Source organism: Lepus europaeus, chromosome 18 (assembly GCF_033115175.1).
Source record: "Lepus europaeus isolate LE1 chromosome 18, mLepTim1.pri, whole genome shotgun sequence".
NCBI classification, from domain to species: domain Eukaryota; kingdom Metazoa; phylum Chordata; class Mammalia; order Lagomorpha; family Leporidae; genus Lepus; species Lepus europaeus.
In genome coordinates, this window is record NC_084844.1 from 60,727,475 (window position 1) to 60,749,335 (window position 21,861).

A 21,861-nucleotide genomic window follows, 5' to 3' on the forward strand; every position below is an offset into this window, starting at 1 on the left:
GAAAGGTGTTGTCCAAGTTACAAATAAGTTTTCTGATTGAGAGGCAAAGAAAACCTGATAGAAGGGGCTTGATATTAACCTGGTGGGCTTTAGGCCTTGTAAGTTAAGGGACCTAGACCTATTTATCTTTTTATATAGAGTACATTTTAAGGGAGGTGTGAACCTCCTTGGGGAAGGCACCCTGTTGACTTTTATTACTTACCTGGCCTGGGAGGAGAGCTGGCCAGGTAAAGGCAGGTGGCATCTCCAATAGGAAATTTACTGCTCTGTCTGCAATGTTACTGACCCTACTTGGCCGTTCTCTTAACAGCGGTGGTCACTTTGGAGGCTGGGCTGAGTGAAGGGCTTTTCAGTTTAGAGCCAATAAGATCTGTGGCTCTGACCTGAAGTCCTTCGACTCCAGGGCAGGTCCATTTCCAGTGATCCAACTCTTGGCTGGCAGAGCTGCCAGGGCTCTTCATAAGCTGACTTCTGCTGAAGCCCAGGCTTACCACATTGAAAGCCACTGCAGTGGACTGGCCTATTGTGTCTCCCTGAGGGCAGATCACAGTACAGAACTGCCTGTAATAGGCCTGCTAGCCATCTTTACATTGCTTCTGATGCCCAGCTCTCTTTTCCTCCTGGTTCTTGTTAAATCAGACCAGAAAACGCAAGTCAAGGGAGTGCTCAGTCCCACCTCTAATTTTCGTTGCCTAGACTAGAAGTCTATAGTCATAGCATGGTTCTTATGAATATTTAGCTGGGCTGAGTTACTCTGATTTCTGAACATGGTTGACCTTTAACAGAACTGACTTATGTCCTTACCCAAATAGCTATGCAAGGATACTGCCAGATTGTCACTACAAAATTTTACCAGTTACCAGCCATGCTTAAAAAACCTTGCACCACCAGAGACAAAACAGATACATTACTCTGTGTGGTGTTGCCTGGCAGCGGCTTTAATTTTTTATACTAGTCTTTAATCCAAGTAATTAAGTAATCTTACAAGGAATAATCATATATGGCAATAGGGTCAAAAAGGTAGGGCAGCTCTTCCATGCACAAACATTTTAAGAGTAATATCAAATGAAAACTTAGCAAGTAGATTTAATTATTAGACAACAACTTAGGAAAACACTTACCAGAAGGTCCAATGTCCTTTACAAATGTTAAGAATACATGTACTTGGAAACATCTCTTAAATACCCAACATGGTGTAGCTTGTTCAACCAGCAAATTTAAGCGCGATATAATGTTTTCAGTTTTTTTTTAACAAGTTTACAGAGATTTAGGTTACACAAATTTTTTATTAACTTTAGCTGTTTAAACTTATGGGAAACATTTTGTTACAGATTACAATATAATCAAGCTCTACAGCAATATGAACACTTGAGATAACTTTCTTGTATACATAACATTTAGTATAGCAGAGACATTAGAAAAACATACATAAATGATACAGAAGAGTTGATTAGATAGATGCATTTAGTTTCACAGCAAACTATAGGGTCACATACATCAGAACAATAAAGCAGTTTCAGTGATAGTTGTTAGAATCTTTAACCTTTTTTATAAATTACCAATTGATTTGAATTACTTTCTGATCTTAGTAACCTCAGTTAACTATACTTTATCCCAGTTGGTACCTGTAATACATTATTGGCTTTATCAGTTTACAGAGTCATCCCAAGGTACTGAATACAATAGATGTAGCTGGAAAAAGTCCATTGCAACCTATAGGAGGACAGCTAAACACAGAACCAACAACGCTTTAGTTTTATGAGAGTAAATCTGATATACAAAACTGTGGATGACAAAAGACCTTAAGTTGTCATATTTAAAGTTACAAACTTGTTAACCAAGAAGAGACACTTGTTTACTTTACATAGCATTTTTGAAAGCACCTATAGGATTTTACAAGGCACACTTAACTTTTTTAGGCCTCTGGGGCCCCTTCACCAAGATGACCATTATGTTTAGTAACACTAGATTACCAGACTTTATAATTTTCAGATATTTGTATTAATACCATTTTATATTATAACATAATACAGACCAAATTTGATCATTGTTACAGGGTGATTATTTAAAGTTTGAAAATAAGCACATATTTAAATAACCCATAGTTCATAATAAAAACTCAGTTGTTTTTAAACAATTAGAATTTAACAAAGATATCAAGAGAACATAATAGATTAATTACTTTAACTTATTGCTTTAACAGAGAATCAGTAATAGCTTTCGTGTCCAAAAATTTTTTTCTTATAACTTTTTGTGACTTTTACACACTCTCTTTAACTTACTTGAAGCATTTTATTTTTATACTTGTCATGTTTTTTATCTGTCAATTTTCTTGCTTTACATTTGAAATAACCTATTAAAAATCTTTAAGACAACATTTTAAACAAGGTAACACATTAAATTTCAGCATTAATTACTTTTAAGTGATGTTGAACTATTTTTTATATAGACAATCTATGAAAACACGTTAGCAAATTTAAGTAGTTTTTCTGTAGAACATAAGGTGTAAGGTGTTGAAAGTACCAAAGTTTACATTTAGACACTTAACTCATTTGTCTTTACCCAATTTAAATTAGCAGTTACACCTAAATGACCTAAGATCCTGATATTATATATCTCTATCTGAATTTAATTAAAATTAAAATTGTGTTTATCTAAAACAAGTGCTAACTACCTATTACTGTTTCATTGAGTACTGACCACCCAGAAATTTTTAAAAACAAATTGCAAAATAAGTTCAGCAAGTTACAAAGCAATATTTTCTGGCTTGTACAAGATAAAACAGAAGAGCCATCAGAAGGGTGGGATACCCGATTTGTTTCATTGATAAGACAAGGAGAGTAGACTTTGGACCAGACCTGATTTTAAGATAGAGTTAGTTCAAATTCTGAGATAAGGCAAGGGGGAGGAGAGTTACCCAGTCCACGCCAGTCTCTAAGGCCAAATTCGAATTTTGCGCCAATCTTGCGCGCAGCACCGCTGCTTTGAGACCCGCCAACAGAGCCTGGCGATAGACATGGAGTCTCTCCTTTACAGACATTAACCCAATTGTAATTGTCCTTTTTAATATTTACATAGTTTTAACATGCCAGAGGCTGTTCACCTTGGAGACCTGTTGCAGATGTGGGTACGGCCCAGTGTGAAATTTACACCCTCTCCCCTGGATTTTTAAGGGCCAGCAAGAGCTCACTGGATGCCGCCGCCGGCCCCCCAGGGCTCCCGCTGGCTTTTCTGTGCTTTATTGAATTTTCTACTTTGACATTTAGAGCACTGGGCAGAAATCACATCACATCAACACATGCCACGGGCCCTCAGGATACTTTAACAACTGGATTCCGCTGGTTTGCATCAGTTCTAAGTTGGCTGTTAGGCGCTGGCCAAGGCGAGCCGCTGCACAGAACCAGGGCCGCAGGGCTGGGCCTGGTGCGGGGGAGGGGCCGTGCACCTGCGTGGTACCACGGGAAAAGGAGGGGGTCTCCTCCTGGCACCCCACCCCAGGAGCGTCTGCCAAACTCCCCAAAGGCAGACGCAACTCCCGTTGCAGCTGAGGCGATCCATGGGAAGGGCCCAGCTTTCGTCCAGAATCCCTGCCACCTGCTCCCCAGGTGCCTGGGAAGGGGAAGGAGGCGCCTTGTCCAGCAGTGGTGCACACCCAACTCCGCTTTGTGCTCCAGCCCAACTGACCCAGCCCTTAACCTACATTATTATGAGCCACTTTTTTTACATTTTTTTTTTACTGTGCAAGAGTTAGATCCAGTGGAGTCGCCCCCATGTTCTGTCCAGTTAAGTCAGTTGTCAACAGAAATAACACAAACACCACTTAACAAAAAGACGGACAAACACGGGGCCTGTACAGAATTTCTACAGACAGATTCAGATGGTCACATTACCGAAGGTCTCAACTGCTCCGAGGGCAAACTTCTAGGAGTCTGAAGAAGACCAAAGACCTTACAGATGGGATGAGAACTCTGCAGCAATCCATCTTCTCTTCGTCCCCAGATACAGATTGGACCTTCCCAGGTCCCAGACGAGGAATCGGGATGTCTCCCGTTTCCTCCATGGTGTGCCCTGTAAGCATGTCCACTTGGGCAGTGACCCTCCACAGATTTAGAATACAGATGCAACGGCTGATGCTACAGATTCATTGTCTAATGAACAAACAGACTAACAAACTCACCCAGTCGACTGGAGCAAACCTTCGGGGTCGAGGTCGCTGGGGGGCTTTTTGGGGATCACAATCCCGGACGAGCCCCCAAATTATGTTGTGCCCAGATCGTTAGATCCCCACAGAGACCCCCAGAGAGTCGATCACACCGAACTGCAAAAGCAAGGTTTATTCAGGAGTACAAGCCACAACAGGGACCCTGTCCAACCAACCGGCACAGCAGAGAAGGAGTGAGGCCCCAGTCTTTGTTAGGGAGAGTTTTTAAAGGAAAAAGGGGCTACATCAGCAGGAAAAATGAGTTACATACAGCATGGAAGCTTTGGGCACAGGGAGTTACAGTGGGGACTTACAGCATGGGAGCTTTGGGTGCAGGGAGTTACTTTGTTCAGCAATCTATACTGTGCTGTCCTTGGTCTACCGAGCTAGCTGTCCCTGGTAAGCTTTGATATCTCCGGAATGCCTGAATGCCTGCTTTTACAAGGACCCGGGTCTGGTATGGGAAATGGAGGCTGCTTTTTTTATTGTTTTAAAATGGAGTCACTTTGATTCTTCACCACCTGGGTCTGTGACCCAGATCCTGCCTTGTGATGAGGGATGATGAGGCTGTCAGGGAAGCAGCTGTCGCCTCTGCATGGGCAGTGGAGGCTGGGGCCCAGTGGCTGTAGAAAAAGGCTGCCCTGGCTCAAAGCAGAAGAGCCCTGGAGGCGGAGCCTAATAAAGAATGTGTAAATAAAGGTCAGGTGTCATAAAGGGTGGGGCGGGGTTCACAGTTGCTAAGGCATGCCCTCTAAGGGGCTGCCATAATTCATTAACTCATGCTCAGGGCATACTGTGTGTGCCCCAACAGCCTGAGTTACTGTATCCTGAAAATTCATTAGCTCATGCTCAGGGCATACTGCATGTGCCCCAGCAGCCTGAGTTACTGTATCCTGAAAACCCTGTCAATGACCCATTTGTGCCTGTGGGTCACATGGCTCCTCTTCAACTGGCAGCCTTTGTGGCTACCAGTCCAGGCGACTCAGCCTCTGGAGAGGGCCCAGGACCTGGTCCAGCTGACCTCCAGCCTCCCTTGGCTCTCTGAGCCCTGGTCTTCCCACTCCTCGAATGCCCCACCTGAATCACCTGACGCGCTCACACTCCTGGCAGACCCCGGCAGCTTTGATGACCTGCGGTCTTCTGCTCCCTCTCAGATGCTGGCCTCACCTCAAGAGTCCACTGTGAGTTTTGTTCCTTTTCTGGACATGGATTCAGCTCAAGGGCTGCCCTCAGAGTCAGAACAGCTTGCTGCTCCGTACCAGTATTTCAATAGGTTTCCTCGACAACAAAGGCTACCAGAGGCCATTCCCGTGCTAGACAGGGATCAGGATCAGCCCCTAGTTCTGCCTCCTCGACTGGAAGGAAAGGTTCACCAGTCATTTGAAGCACTCGTTCTGCCTCTAGACAGTCAGAGTTCACAAGGAAACAAGTTGATTGTTTCACGCCTGATCCCCAAGAAAGATCTAGCTCGGCTTAGACGACTTCCTAAGGTTGGTGTAGGAACTCCAGACAAAGCGGCCAAGCTTCAGGGTCAAAATCAAGTTTTGCCAGCTGACAATGTGGTCTATCCTGGTGGTTTTCCTACGGAATCCCAGGAGAACCCAGGGGAACCTGCACAGCCTTCTGAGCAGGCTGAACCATCTCAATTCCTGCTGGAGGGCCAGACTCCAAATCCAGAGACCCAGGAGCCCATCCAATCCTCCTCCCCACAGCAAGAAGAACAAGCTCTGCCTCCACAGCCCATTGAAACCGATGAGCCTGCTTCAACCCAGCAAGAGGTCCCAGTTCCAGAACTACAGCAGCCCGAGGAAGAAGCATCTCCATGGCAGCAGGAGGCCCCAGCTCAGAATCCATTTGCTACTGCAGAAGTAGTAGGGCAGGCATCAGTGCATCACCATCTTCACACTCCATCCTCACCTCAGATTGTAGCTCTCCAAACAAGCTTCCCCAGTGTCACACTGAAACCTGCAGACACGGAGCTGACAGCAGCCTCAGAGGCCGGTGAGGAAGTTCAATCTACTCCAAGCACGGAGCAGGCTCCAGCGCAGCCTCTGGAGCATCCTGAGGAAGTGGGACTCCCCTCAACCCAACAACAGGCCCCAGTGCAGACTCCAGAATTCCCTGGGAAGGTGGAATCTTGGACTCAAGAGGGTCTAGCTCAGACTTCAGAGCTCCCTGAGAACACTGGACCTTTCTCTACCCAAAATGATGCCACAGCTCAGCCTTTAGAGTATGCTGAGGAAGTCAGCCCATCTGTAGCCCAGCAGGGGGTCCCAGCTCAGCCTCCTGGCCTGCCGGTGACCACTGAATATTCCCCCAGCAATCAGGAGCAGCCTGTTCAGCCTTCTGAGTCTCCCGAGATTGAACCTCCTAGAAGCCAACTGGAAGCCCTGGAGAAGTCCTCGGAACTCCCTGTGGAAGTCAAATCTCCAGTACAGCAAGATTCCCGAGCTCAAGCACTAGACTCTCCTGAGGAGAACATCATAGCTCAGACAACACAGATTCAGAAGGGGACAGACTGGTCTCTAGATCAGAATCAAGTTCATGATTATAACCTGCCCAACGTTACCATCAAGCCTGCAGATGTGGCACTGACCATAACTCCGGAGCCTACTATGGAGCAGGACTCTTCTCCAGTGCAGCAGGAGGGCTCTGCTCAGACTCCAGCCCCTCCTGTGGAGACAGAACCTTCTAGTGAACAGGAGCAGCCCGCTCAGTATGTTGAGTCTTCTATAGAGAACAAACCCTCTCCAGCCCAGCAGGAGACCCCATATCAAACTCTGGGCCCTTCCCTGGAGACAGAAGCTTCTCCAGCCCAGCAGGAACCCCCAGAGCAGACTCCGGTCCCTTCTGCAGAGACAGAACCTTCTCCATTCCAGCAGGGATCCAGAGCTCACACCCCAGGCCCTTCCGTGGAGGCAGAACCTTCTCCCCGTGAACAGGAGCAGATAGCTCAGTATGCAGAGGCTCTGGTGGAGACTCAGCCTCCTCCAGGCCCTCCCGTGGAGACAGAGCCTTCTCTCAGAGAACAGGAGCAGATTGCTCAGTATGCGGAGGTTCTGGTGGAGACTCAAGCTCCTCCAGGCCAGCTGGAGGCCCTAGCTCTGACTCCAGTCCCACCTATGCAGACCGAACCTTATATCAGTGAGCAGGAGCAACCAATGCGGCCCTCTGAGTCTTCTGTCTTCTCTCCAGAAGATTCAACCTCTTCAGAAGTCCCAGCCCAGCATCCAAGTCCTCACGCAGTGACCATTTTACCTCCAGGTCACCATCAAGTTCAGCAGTACGACTTGCCCAGTGTGACTACTAAACCTCCAGACCTGCAGCTGACCCTAACACCAAAACCTGCAGCAGAAATGGAAACATTTCCAGTCAGCCATGAGGTCACAACAACTCAGGCCTCAGTCCCAGCTCTGCCTCCAAAACCTCTTGAAGAGGTTGAACCATTGCCAATTCAATCTCCAGAAGTTATTCAGGATGAGAAACCCTCTATGACCCAGCAGGAGGAAACAGCTGAAAATGTACAGACCCCCGAGGAGGCTGGACCTTCTCCAATCCATCAGGAAGCCCAAGATCAAGCCTCAGTGTTCCCTACAGAGCCTGAGCCTTTGAAAGACCAGGAGGCACACACAACTCAGCAGCCAAAGCCCCCGGAAGAGGATGAGTACTCCCCAGTTCCAGGGGTCCCAGCTCAGCCTGAAGAACTGAAGGAACCTTCACCAAGCCAGCAGGGGATTTCCGTTCCACCTCTAGAGCGCCCCATGAGTGCTTACCAATTACCGCTCCAACAGGGAGACACAAACCAGCCTTCAGTAATCTTCCCAGAGATTAGTGATGCTATTCCAATGAATATGACATTTTCACCTCTTATTCCGGAGGAAATACTCAGAACTCAGCATTTAAGGTTGTCTAAAACCACACCAAAACATGTGCATATTGACCTTACCAGAACCCTAAAGCCCACTCCAGAAGTTTATCCTTACCCCGGTCAGCAGGAAGGACCTGCCCAGCCTACAGTTCTCACCAAGCGAGTTGAATTTTTTCCAACCCAGCGTGGGCCTCCTCTTGCCCAGCCTCTGGAACTGCCTGAAAAAGTGGAACCTTCTCCAGCTGAGTCTCCAGAGCCCCTCAAGGAGGCAGAACATGCTCCAGTGCAAAACAAAGCCCCGGCCAAGCCACAAGACTTCCCTAACACTCAATCGTCTGCAACCCAGCAGGAGCTTCAAACTCAGCAACCAAACCTGACCAAAGTCACAGGTCAACCTGTGGATGTGGAGCTCACCATAACTACACAACCTGGAATGGAAGGCGGACTTTCTCCAATCATGCAGGAGGCCCCAGTTCAGCTTCCAGGGCCATCTAAGGGGGGTATAGCTCAAGCCCCAGGATATCAGGGGGTGACAGTTACAACACCAGCTCAGGATCAAGCTCAGTTTCCAAAATCGCCCCGCATCACATTTCAACCTTTTGATCTGGCGCTTACAATAACTCCACAGCCCATTACAGAGGCTGGACTTGCCACAAATGTGCAGGAGACTCCACCTAAAGGAACTGTAGCTCAGCCACCAGTGCATCATGGGATGACAGTTCCAACATTAGGTCCGGATCAAAATCAACCTCCACTATCACCCAATGTCATAAATCAACCTTTAGACCTGGCACTTACCATTACTACAGAACCTACTACAGAGGCTGAGCATCCTACAGAACTGAGCAAGACTACAGCTCCATCTCCAAACCTGACTCCAGTCACAACTCAACATTTGGACCTGGGACTTACCATAACTCCAGAAACCAGCAGTATGGTGACTGAACCCTCTACAGACATGCAGGAGACCTCAAGTCAACCTCCCAAGGAGGGTGTAACCCAATCTCCAACACATCAAGAGGTGACAGTTCCAGCGCTGGGTCATAATCAAGCTCAATTTCCAACATTGCCTAATATCACAGTTCAGCCTTTGGACACAGCACTTACCATAACTGCAAAGCGTACCAGGAAGGCTGAACATTCTACAGCCCTGAAGAAGACTAAAGTACCTCCTGTGCACCATGAGGAAGTACTTTCACAACCAGACCAGGTTCAGGCTCAGTATCCAACCCTGACAGAAGTCACAGTTCAACCTTTTGATGTAGAACTTACCCTAACTCCAGAATCCATTGTGGAGGGTGAACCACTCCCAACCATGCAGGAGACTTCAGGGCAGCCTCCAGGGCCACAAAATGAAGTGGTCTATCAGCCTCCAGTTTATTATGAGATGGTAGTTCCAAAACCAAGTCAAGATCCAACTCCGCAACTAATGTCACCCAGTGCCACAGCTGAACCTTCGAAGCTAGAGCCAACCATAACTCAGGTACCCACTATACAGGATGAACATTCTACAGCCTTGAAGTCTATATCTCCTCCTCCTTATCCAATGTACCCTGAGGTGACATTTTCACCTGCAGTCCAGATTCAGACTCAGCATACAAACCTACCTCATGTCACAGTTAAGCCTTGGGACCTGGAAATTACCCAAACTCCACAACGTACTACAGAGGTTAAACCTTCTACTACCATGCAAATAACCCCATCTCCATTTACAGAGCCACTAAAGGAGCTCGTACCTCAATCCCCAGGGGACAATTGGATGACAGTTCCAACAGCAGGTCAGCATCAAGCTCAGCACCCAACCTCACCCAGTGTCATAGCTCAGCCTTCCAAGATGGAGCTTACCAGAACTCTGGTACCCACTGCAAAAGCTGGCCATTCTCCATCCCTGAAGAAGACTACAGATCTACATCCAGGCCAGGTTCAGACTCAGCACTCAACCCTAACTGAAGTCACAGATCAGCCCCTGAATGTGGCTGCCACCATAAATGTATGTGAGCTCTGTTCCTGCAGAAATGAGACACTTTCATGCACTGGCCTCAGCCCAGTGCAGAAGCTTCACAAAGTTCCTGTACCAGAGCCCAAGAGCTACAACGGCACCTTCATCATATTGTAAGAATCTCCCTTCCTCATAGTTCCCTACAGCCTGCCTGTCTCAGCAGCTTTTCCTCAAGAGCATCCTGAGCCCTCCTCAAGTCCCCACTTCATGTTGACTGTATTTTGATGTTTTGCTTGTAAACTTTCCTGATCCTCCTCTTCTTAGTCTTGTGTGCCTTCTACAGTCTCATGTGATTGCCCTTACTCCTTTTCCTCATTCATTATTTATTGACATTCACCATATTATTACCTCATTGCTTTACTCCTATTCTTAAAGACAGCCCTCATCCCAACTTATTGGAGATGATACAGCAGTTTTAAGGATAGATTCTGGAGCCAGGTTGCCTGGCTTTGAACACAGGTCTCTCAGTGATTAGCTTTGTGACTTTGGACAAGGTATTTAGCTTGGATTCAATCTCCTTATCTGTAAAACTGGATTATGGCAGTGATCAGTTCATTAGACCATTGTGTATTTAGATGAGTGGATACATACAATACTTACATCCCTGCCAAGCATATGTGAACATAAGCTGGTAATAAATACTACTATTGCTCAGCCCCTCAGTTATAGCCTGACCTCACCTTTGTTCCTCTATATATAGTAGACATTTTGTGCCATTCCAGGGTACTGTAGGAACCACAGATAGAGCACAATTATTCTAAAACTTTACCTGAGGCTTACAACATGGCTATTATTTATTAAAATTAAGAAAAAAATGGGGAGGCTGTCTTAGGCAAAGATTTGTCTGATGGAATGAGCAAGATTTAGACAGTCTGGCTACAAGAGATTGACTTAGGAAGCAATGAAAGATAGGCAAACAAACTTGAATATTGGCTGTAGGGGTTTCAAAGTTACATAATGAGATATGGAGTGTCATTAAAAGCTTTGGAGCAAGAGAAAGATGATTAAAAATGGGGGGTATTTGAATCTATTATTTTCTTTTTAAAGGTTTTTATTTACTTACTTGAGAAGCAGTGCAACAGAGAGAGGTCTCATTCACTTATTCATTCTCTAAATGTGTGCAATGGGGCCGGCACCGTGGCTCAACAGGCTAATCCTCTGCCTAGCAGCGCTGGCACACCGGGTTCTAGTCCCGGTCGGGGCGCCGGATTCTGTCCTGGTTGCCCCTCTTCCAGGCCAGCTCTCTGCTGTGGCCAGGGAGTGCAGTGGAGGATGGCCCAAGTGCTTGGGCCCTGCACCCCATGGGAGACCAGGAGAAGCACCTGGCTCCTGGCTCCGGATCAGCGCAGTGCGCCGGCCGTGGCGGCCATTGGAGGGTGAACCAATGGCAAAGGAAGACCTTTCTCTCTGTCTCTCACTGTCCACTCTGCCTGTCAAAAATAAAAAAAAATAAATAAATGTGTGCAATGGCAGAGAGTGGGTAGGCCAGTGCGGGGAGCCCAGAACTCAAACCAGGTCTCATATGTGGGTGACAGGAACACAACTACTTGAGGCATCACCACTGCCTCCAGGGATCTGCACTGGCAGGAAGTTGAAGCCAGGAACTAACTGGAGCTGGGTATCAAACCCAGGCACTCGGATGTGGGCTGCATTACAGTGTCTTACCCAGTGTCTAACACTAGGCCAAATGCCCACCCAAGGAGGATTATTTTAGAACAAATATGTAGAGTGATCTAGACAGGATATTTTAATTCTGAGAGACAAAATAGAAATACTCTAGCAAAATCTAGGAGCATAGTGAGAATGGAGCCAGAGTGGCTGGGATAGAAGTGAGAGGAAATCCTGGGAGAATACAAAGAACAGACAGAATAAGTCACACTGGCTTAAAGTGTTGTGGGATCGACATAACAGAGAATAGAGACGGGTGACTCCACAGTCTTTACCTGGATGACAGCGAGAATGATGGTGGTCTATAAGGCAGAAGCACAGCAGTCAGAAAGAAGAGCCCATTTGCGGGAGATGTGTTCAGTGTTAGGCACTTTTTATTGGTGAGCATAAAGTAACCCGAGTGGACATATCCACCAGGCAGGTGAGCAGACAGGTATCTGTTTTATTGCTGCTCCTGCTTCCAGGAAAATGTGTACCTAAAACAAATAGGTTCATTGTTGCTGAGGACTGAGGACAGAGTGAAAGGTAAGCACTCACAGCAATTCAGAGTTGAAGCTAAATATAAGTCATTTAGCAGCTTCTTGTAAACATGTGTCAATTATGAGTACTTTCCCACTTTTTAAAAAGTGCACAGAAGAATGCAGGATAAAATATGAAAGTATGAACCCCACACACCCTCATCATCCCCTGGTCCCCACTCTATCACCCGTAACCCAGGTGTGTGTCTTTCCTTCCAACCTCCTCTCACTTTTTTCCTATGGAGGTAATGCTTGGCTCCTGGCTCAGTGATCGGCACTTTTACCCTATTCCATACTCCAAAAGGCTTTCCACATCAGCACGTTAGTCCTTCTGATTTTAAATTGTCTGTATCTATTCTGTACTTGGAAAGATTTCAGCAGAGGGTGCTTGGCTAAAGCACTGGTATTACCTGTCATAGGTTTTCATTATTCTTATTTGTGACAATACATTTTGCCCATTTTTTCTTGAATTATTTATCCTTTTCTCACTGATTTATAGAAGTCACTTTAGACACCTGAGTTATTTTGGTGAAAATACTTAATATTCAAAGTGATTGACTGTCTTTACTGTCAAAGAGACTGGACAGAGATGAAGTGAAGCTTCTGAGATGACGCCTCACTGTCTGTGTCAGTGGCCCCACATTATTTATTGAGTGAGCAAACCGGGAAGCAGAGAGCTATGGACCTCAAGAGCACTGGTGTTTATTAGAGAGCTGATAATATTTCTGTATTTCAGTTTTCCCCCATGAGGGTGCCATGATTTTTCCCTCGTTCTGTTCATTCTTTTCCAACCTAATTCAAGGATGTGAACTGTGTTCCTTTACAGAAATTTCCAAGGAAACTCTATTTCTTTCATTGATGAACATGTATGGAAAGCATACCGTTGGGCTGAGACACTGTGAGTACACGCTCCCAAAACATGAATACAAAAAACTAACTGCATTGTAAGAGCTTTCTTGTTCTACTATTTTGAGGTCAGTATGTCAGAAAAAGTATTCCCCTCCCCAGTCACACCAACATCTGTTGATTATAATTCTATGGTTATTTTAACCGGGCACAGAATTTGAAATAAGAAACTACTTATATTTACTTTCATTTATCAGTAATACCGATTATATTCTTAGTAGATAAAAAGTGATAGGGATAGTGAAAACCTTCGTTGTGTCCTAACTTCCTACCTATGAGGTAATAATCACTGCTCTGAGTTTGGCATATATCCTTCCAAAAACTTACCTACAAACATATTTACATAGAGCATAACAGGTTTGTTGTATGATTTCTTTCTTTTTTAACCTAAATAGTAACATCCTGCAACTTGGTTCTTTCACTTCATGGTTTCTCCTGGATTTCTTTCCCTCCTAGTACTCAGCTGGTCACCCTATTCATTTAAACTATTGCATGAAATTCTATAGTATGGATGGCCATTGCACAGTTTACTTGATAATCCCTCTATCGATGGATTTTGGATTATGTCCACTTCTCATGTATTGCTGCAAGGAATATCCTTGTGCACACTTGTGAACATGGACAAGCATTTTGCAAAATAGAAGTCTAGAAAGAAAATAGGGAGGCTAGCGCTGTGGCAGAGCGGGAAAAGCCTCTGCCTGCCGTGCCAGCATCCCATATGGGCGCTGGTTTGAGTCCTGGCTGCTCCACTTCTGATACAGCTCTCTGATGTGACCTGGGAAAGCAGTGAAAGGTGGCCCAAGTGCTTGGAACCCTGCACCCATGTGGGAGACCTGGAAGAAGCTCCTGGCTCCTGATCAGCACAGCTCCAGCCATTGTGGCCAACTGGGGAGTAAACCAGCAGATGGAAGACCTCTCTCTCTCTCTCTCTCTCTCTCTCTCTGCCTCTCCTTCTCTCTCTGTGTAACTCTTTCAAATAAATAAATAAATCTTTTTAAAAAGAATTTGGAAAAAGAAAAAATCAAAGTCATTTGACACAAAAGTAAATAACACTAGTTTCCTCTGAAGAGTGGAGAAGGGAGTAGGAAAGGCTAAGGGATAAGAGTAAGGGAAAGAAAATTTCATTTTACTTGTTTGAGAGACAAAGGCGGCATGCTCTAATACACTGTTCACTCCCCAGATGCCTGTAGTGGTGAGACTGGGTCAAACTCAGGAACCTCAAACTCACTCTTGTTCTCCTACATGGATGGCAGGGATTGAAATACTCAGCCATAATCACTGCTTCCCAGGTCTACGTTAACTTGTAGCCCTGGCATATCTCAAACATGGGGCTTCAGTAGTAGGGTTTGGGGAAAAAATAGAAGGAAATGGCAGTTCTGCCAATCTTGGTGCCTCCCAGTGTTAGGTTCTAACAGGGACACTGAGGCCTACAGAGCAGACATTCCATTTATGATTTGGTGGGAAGGATGAATAGGTGAGTAGGGGTGTGTAGAGATGGACAAAAAAGGGAGAGTGGGAGAAATGGTTTAAATTAAAATACAACAGACATTGCCACCCTAGAAGTAAATTAGAATCTGGGTATTTAAACAGCAGCATTACCAAAGTGTCCTCTACATACGGAGTTATTCCTATGAAGCAAACAGCTGCAGTTAGTTGTCATTTTGATTCAGAAGTACCTCTTTCATTTTCCAGAATCCTCAGTGAAAATGACTTGACTGAATTACATAAGGACTCATTTGAAGGCCTGCTATCCCTCCAACATTTGTAAGTCAGTTAATCATATTTATTTATGAGATTTTAGTTATATTATCTAGGAGATAAATATGGGTCCCAACTGGATAATCTTTAAGGTTTCTTCTGGAAGTCTGTACTGTAGGGTCTCATATCCCTAACGTGGAATACCTACTATGTGCTTTGTGTTTTAAAATTATATAGACAAGAAGCAGAAAAAACTTCACTTTTAGAGGAAAATGGTAATATCTGATTAGTTACTGATAACCATATGGTCTCTGTTTTATAATTATTCATATACTGATTGATTATATTTGTATTTAATTTACAAGCTATGGATGAAATTTGATCCAAGGGCTGTCTTCATACAGGTCCTAAGTTAAGAATGAGTTTTACATTTATAAAGGACTGTAAAGAAAAACAAAGAAACAAGAAAATGCAACAGAGACAATATGTGGCCCACCAAGTCTCAAACATTTATCATCTGGCCTTTACAAACAAGGTTTGAACAAGTTGGTTTAATACAACAAAGGGAAGAAAACATAAACCAACAACATTAATTTGAATGCCGTCAACTGAAAGTTGTTAGATGATCTAATCTTGATAAATTAACCTTTAGCCATTAAGTGACTTGCTAAAGAGGTGAATTGTATAAACGATATTATCAAGAATATTAAGCTACCAAGGGAACAGATTTGGCATTAATGATTTCAATGAAGGAACATTTATACCCATGTTGGAAATAGATAATTAAAACAATGGCTACATGGTATTAGGAAGTGTACATCATTGATCCTTATTAGGCTAATTACTGGGCCTCTTTAGCAAATAGATTCTTGTTTCAAATGTGCAAGGCTAAAGGAACATAGGATGTGATACTAACAACAATCCTTTGAATGATCAGAACTTCCAGGCCAAACAGGACAACCACATCTGTATGGTTCCTCTTGAGCACCTTTGCCATCTGGGCTCTGGAACCTTGCAAACATGGTTTGGAGAAAAAACAAATGAGACTACTGCCGGTAGAATAGGCCCTTCATGGTTTCTGCTGGAAAATCCCTTGTAGCCTAATTAGTTTATGCTAGCATATGTATTCACATCACTTTCAAAATGCCAATCAATAGTTTAAAGCTGAAAGAAAAAGCCAAACACTTTGCCTAGTATTGGAGACACATAAATGAGTAAGACAGGATCCCACTTTCCCAGGAGCTCACAATCTTGCAGGGGAAACAAATACACAAGCTCAAACCAAGACCCAACAAGCACTATGTAGCTGACAGAGTGCTGTGGAGGGGCTAGGGAATAATAAAACCACACTGCTTTTTAAAAATTCACTTTTCCTTCTTCTACCTACTCAACCATTCATTCATTTCATAAACACCTGAGTTTATTTCCATGAGTCAGTTTTAAACATAGGGGGCAATGTAGATGAGCAAGGCCAAATCCATGCTTTCAATTTTATGCTCTGGAGAAATGGAAGGCACAAGTAATGATATTAAAAGAAATGGACACAGAGTCCAGACGAGGGAGAAGAGACTTTGGGCTGGGTCAGGGTCGATGTTACTGGGAGCAATGCCAGTTGAACACGACTTCCAAGGGACACTGGGCATCATCAGACAGACATCTTGGAGAGAATATCGTGGGAGAAAGGGAAAACATGGGAGCTTCTGAGGAATGCCACGGGTATCCATAGGGAAGCAGGGAAAGCTGGAGACTGAAGCCATGTCTTCCAGGCCTTTGAATGCTGAGCAAGAGTCACCACAGGGAACCATGCTGTCACAGCAGTGCTATAAAACAGTCTTGAGCTTGCACCACAGTTTCCTGGGGCTCTGAACCCTACCCCTACAGTTACTGCCTGAGTCGGTCTAGAACAGGGCTGAGAATCTGCCTCTTCTGTAAGCACCTAGGTGATGCTGGCCTCGGAGAGTCACTTAGGGCAAGTCCTGCTGGTGACTGCAGGTGGGACAGGTGAGAGAAGGAGATTCTAGAGATGGAGCCACCAACAGATGAGTTGCAGGCGAAAAGCGAGGGACAAACTGTAATCAGTGGAAGTAAGAGTCCTCTACCACCAAGAATGTTTTCAAGTGAGAATCCAGTGTCGTGCCATTTTCTGATGTTTCTATCATGGTTTTCATGGAATATCAAGCAACAAGCAACAAATAAATTGCCTTTAGTATGACAGAAAGTGTAATTCTGAATCAGTTCAAAATCATGAATTAATTAGAGCACCAATTTCCTTTCAAATGATTTGAAAGGGCATCTTTTTTTCTGGTATTGAATGAAGTTAGAAAAATAGGACTAAACCAGGAAAGGTGTGAAAATGTGAGTGTTCTTTTGAATACTAGACATTAAAAATGGAGATGACAGCTTTGCTCCTTGTTTCAAATGGATGAAGACTATGAAAGTTCATCTAATCAATTCTCCCTCTCTCAGGGAAGTTTACCACCACAATCTATCAAGATCTGTAGTTGTATTTGTCATTTATGAAGATCCTAACACTGAGACTATTAGGAGAGGTTGTGAGAAGAGTTAGTATCTCCAAAAGGTCAAATATAAGTCCAAAGCTTTACAGTTTAGGCAAAAACTGCATATCCAACATTATCAAATGTAAATTTTATTATCCCACTGACTATATAGGTAATAGCTAACCAAGGCAATGTTTTCTTTCCCTAGAGATTTATCCTGCAATAAAATAGAGTCTATCGAAAGACGTGCATTTGAGTCACTCCCTTTTCTGCAGTCTGTGTAAGTTACAATCTCATCACAATTGGAATTTTAATAAATCTTCACTGTTCACCTTGAAATAGGGTTAAGCTTCTACTTTACATTTGTAGTAGAAGGTTACTAAATTCTGTGACAGGTCCTTTCCCTCTCTAGCACAGATGCTATCAGATACAAAGGTCAGAGTGAATCCCACAGAGCAGTGCTTCTCAGCCAACAGGAGTTTGCATTTAGGTAACATTTTACAGCCCTGCACGTGCTGCTGGCACCCAGTGGGCCAAGGCCAGCCTGCTGTTAAGCCACCTACTATGGACAGCACAAACCTCCACTAGAAAAGCATTATCGAATCCAAAATGTCAATAGCATTCAAGTTGTGAAACTGTTCCAGAGAAATAAAGATCACGCAGTACAAGTATGTCGTGTAATATGAAAATGATACGATGAAATTTATTGTAAATGTCCAAGTGTAATTCAGAACCAAATCTTCCAGTACCTGTAAATTCTTTAGTGTGTAGATAAAATGTGGAAGTATTGTTTCATCTATAAAAATTAGAATCCCTCCTGAGAGAAGAGTATTCTTAAAAAATATTTTTTTTGTTCTTCATTCTCTTTGATTGTGTCTTTTTTTGTAGAAATCTTGGTTGCAATTTACTGACAGAACTGAGCTTTGGGACATTTCAGGCGTGGCATGGAATGCAGTTTTTGCACAATGTGTAAGTGAAATAGATGATGAACACATATTTAAAAACCATTTATGTGTAAAAATTGTATATAGTTATGGTTATCTGGGTATTAAGCCCTGTATATAAACTCTGCAAAGAAGGTCTTCATTTCCATTCATTTTTTTCCAAAATCTAACACAAAGTACTCTGGGAGAAAAAGGTTCTGGTGCTTTCTCAGGGTTACCTGCTTTAAATCATAATGCAAAAATAATTCCTGGGACCCAGCAAAGGGCAAATCTCTCCATATCACCCAAATCATGAGCTTTTTCCAAAATGTATTTAGCTCTCAATTTATAAATTATCTGTGGATACTAAGAACCTTTGAAATAGGAAGAAGTGGTGTATATGTTAAATTGTAGTATAAAAAAAAAGAAAATACACTGCTCTAGCCTAATCCCACATGTTCTGTCCTGACTAAACTGCAACAGAAAGTGAGTTTTATTCCCTTTCAGCTCTATAATTCTGTGATGTTCAATGGCCTGAGGGAATTTTAGATTCAAGATAAAGATTCTTCACTAAACCTGACGTTGAAGGACTATCCACCTGTTCTGTGGTTCAGAATCCAAGTCAAACACAATTCATTTTGGTTATGATGGAAGGTTTTAGGATGTGTTGGGGATGGACCAACAGTGCCTGCAGATCTTGGGGAAGAACACTGAGAGTCTGTTTTTCCTTCACCCACACACCAGGGAGCTGGTTCCTGGAGCCCCTACACCAAGTGGTTTTGGTAGCATCAGTAAAAATGGCCTCAACACAAATCATTCCACAATAGATTCCCTCTTAAGGGGCCTCTTAAGTTTTCTGTAGACAACACAGGGAGAAAATCTGTGGAATCACAGCGGATGAAAAGTAATGAATTCATTTAAGAACATTCACTGAGTGCCAGGCCCACTGAGTGCCAAGTGCTGTATTAAGTGCTGAGGGTACAAATTGGAATGGGACAGAAGCTTTGTCTCCAGAGACTTTCATGCCAGAAGGGGGAAGTTGGACATTAATGGGAAAGTGAGTGACAGCCATGCTAGCATCTGTGCAGCAAGGCCAGAGAGGAGCTGAAAAAATAGGAGCACAGAGTTAGGGATGGCGCACAGTGGATGAGGCACCAGTTCATTTATCTCAAGATTCTGTGTCCATCTTAAGCAAAAGAAAAAAAGCATTTGCTTCATGGTGATGCAAAACCCAGAGCTAGCTGGTATTGGAAACTAATTCTCTTTTCATGCAATCTGAACATATCTAACTTGTGGTTACTTCAAAAATGGGCACAATGGTTGTAATACACCAAGTGTGTGTTGGGAGCTGGTCTTCTTTATTTGGGGACATATTCTTTTATTAGACAAAGCTAATCTGCTTCAAGGAAACATTTTCTATCCTGAGATGAAAGCCTACTGCCTCTCTTCTCAAAAGCCCATTGCCCCAGGAAGACACCAGTAATCTTGTGGCCAAAGACTAGGGTTTTTAAAGTGAAAACAATCCTGTTCACTGCATTACAGAGTCCAGAAAAGAATTCCAGCTGAGCTGGATTCATCATGAACTGGAGCCTAAGCTTCAAGGCTTTATGCTTGCACGTGCCCCTTCCAAGGTCCTGGGAGGGGCTGGAGCAATTTCTATATTCATAATTTTGCATGTTTCATTATTAAGGGATTCCCCAAATTAGGTAAGGCTCAGGCTCAGCAAAATCTGCATTCACCCTTACTTTGCACGTACTACATGCAGCCCAGTAAATATTCTTCTGAATGAAGCCTCTGTGTAACAACAGCAGTATGGTAGGATCAGTCTATTGTGAATATGAAATCTGCCTCAAAGACATGCCAAGAGCTTACCAGTGACATAACACTTTGAATAGTAATACTCATCAAATCTTTCAGCTGAAATCAGAAATGAAATATATTATGGAAAATCAGCAGTAATTGATAATTTAAACATTAAGCATATTTTATTTCTTCTGCTTCATTCATGTAAATTAAGTCTTAACCCAATGGCTTCTTTTTAAAAATTCTTTTAGGCCAGCGCTGGCTCACTTGGCTAGTGCTCTGCCTGTGGCGCTGGCACCCCAGGTTCTAGTCCCAGTCGGGGTGCCGAATTCTGTCCCGGTTGCTCCTCTTCCAGTCCAGCTCTCTGCTGTGGCCCGGGTAGGCAGTGGAGGATGGCCCAGGTCCTTGGGCCCTGCACCCAAATAGGATACCAGGAGAAAGCATCTGGTTCCTGGCATCAGAACAGTGCAGGGCGCCGGCTGCAGCGTGCCAGCCATAGCAGCCATTTGGGGGATGAACCAACGGCAAAGGAAGACCTTTCTCTCTCTCTCTCTTTCTCTCTCTCTCTCTCTCACTGTCTAACTCTGCCTGTCAAAAAAAAATTGTTTTAGGCACTTCATTGGTTCTCACAATACAAGTTTCATAGTTTAGTAATGGAAAGACTCTAGGGTGTAGAGAGCTGCAGCCTTATCCAGACAGAGCACATCCACATGCTCACTCATCTGTTACTCACAAGCACTGTGGGTGACTAGGAGGAGAGTCCAGGCTTTCTCCCTCCTCAGGTATTCGCCTCACTGTTGACACTGTAGGTGAGCTGGGTGTGGTCGTACACTGAAGGTCAGCCGTGGGCATCGCTTCCTTCAGGCAAGCTGTGGATGCACCTGCATTTGCACACTGCTGGCACGGTCATCCCTCTGTGGTGTGTCCTGGAATCCAAACAGCATCTCCCCAAACTCAGAGAGAGGCATAAACCTTACAGATGAAGAGAACAGGTCTGCCCTTTGGGGTGTTTTGTAAGGGTTCACAAGTTTTCACATTGTCACTTCCTGCAACTATTACACTTTTCTTCTCATAGTCTTTTCATCTGCACCATATTCTCATCTGTGTAGCAAGAGATCTTCTTTTCTCTTAAGGTAATTCTTCCTCTGCTCCATACGCTTTTCTTAAAGTATTCTCTTCATTGGCTTTAGTTTTTTTTCTTTTTTTTCCTTTAAGATTTATTCATTTATTTGAAAGCCAGAGATGGGGCTGGTGCTGTGGCACAGCAGGTTAATGCCCTGGCCTGAAGCACCAGCATCCCATATGAGCACCAGTTTGAGACCTGGCTGCTCCTCTTCCCATCCAGCTCTCTGCTATGGCCTGGGAAAGCCGTAGAAGATGGCCCAAGTCCTTGGGCCCCTGCACCCCCCTCCCTCTACCTCTCCTCTCTCTGTGTAACTCTGACTTTCAAATAAATAAATCTTGGAAGGAAGGAGGGATGGAAGGAAAATGTTACAGAGAGGTGATGGGGGGGGGTCTTCCATCCACTGGTTTACTCCCCAAATGGCCACAATGACTGGAGCTGAGCTAGCTGATCCAAAGCCAGGAGCCAAAAGCTTATTCCAGGTCTCCCACACGGGTGCAGGGGCCCAAGGACTTGAGCCATCCTCCACTGATTTTCCAGGCCATAGCAGAGAGCTGAATCGGAAGTGGAGGAACAGGGACTCAAACCGACATCCCTTATGGGATACCGGCACTGCAAGCAGTGGCTTTACTCACTACGCCACAGCACCAGCTCCA

The 21,861-nt window shown here is 44.3% G+C and overlaps 1 protein-coding gene across 1 annotated transcript in view; it reads left to right on the top strand.

Moving 5' to 3' along the window:
- LOC133746885 (leucine-rich repeat-containing protein 37A-like) overlaps window positions 1-21,861 on the top strand; it is a 102,813-nt gene that overhangs the window by 2,067 nt on the left and 78,885 nt on the right. The window contains exons 2-8 of the mRNA XM_062175123.1: window positions 5,312-5,382; window positions 6,124-7,345; window positions 10,028-10,181; window positions 13,081-13,152; window positions 14,853-14,924; window positions 17,565-17,636; window positions 18,245-18,325. Coding sequence (XP_062031107.1) covers window positions 5,312-5,382; window positions 6,124-7,345; window positions 10,028-10,181; window positions 13,081-13,152; window positions 14,853-14,924; window positions 17,565-17,636; window positions 18,245-18,325 — 1,744 coding nt within the window. The remainder of the gene's footprint in view (window positions 1-5,311; window positions 5,383-6,123; window positions 7,346-10,027; window positions 10,182-13,080; window positions 13,153-14,852; window positions 14,925-17,564; window positions 17,637-18,244; window positions 18,326-21,861) is intronic.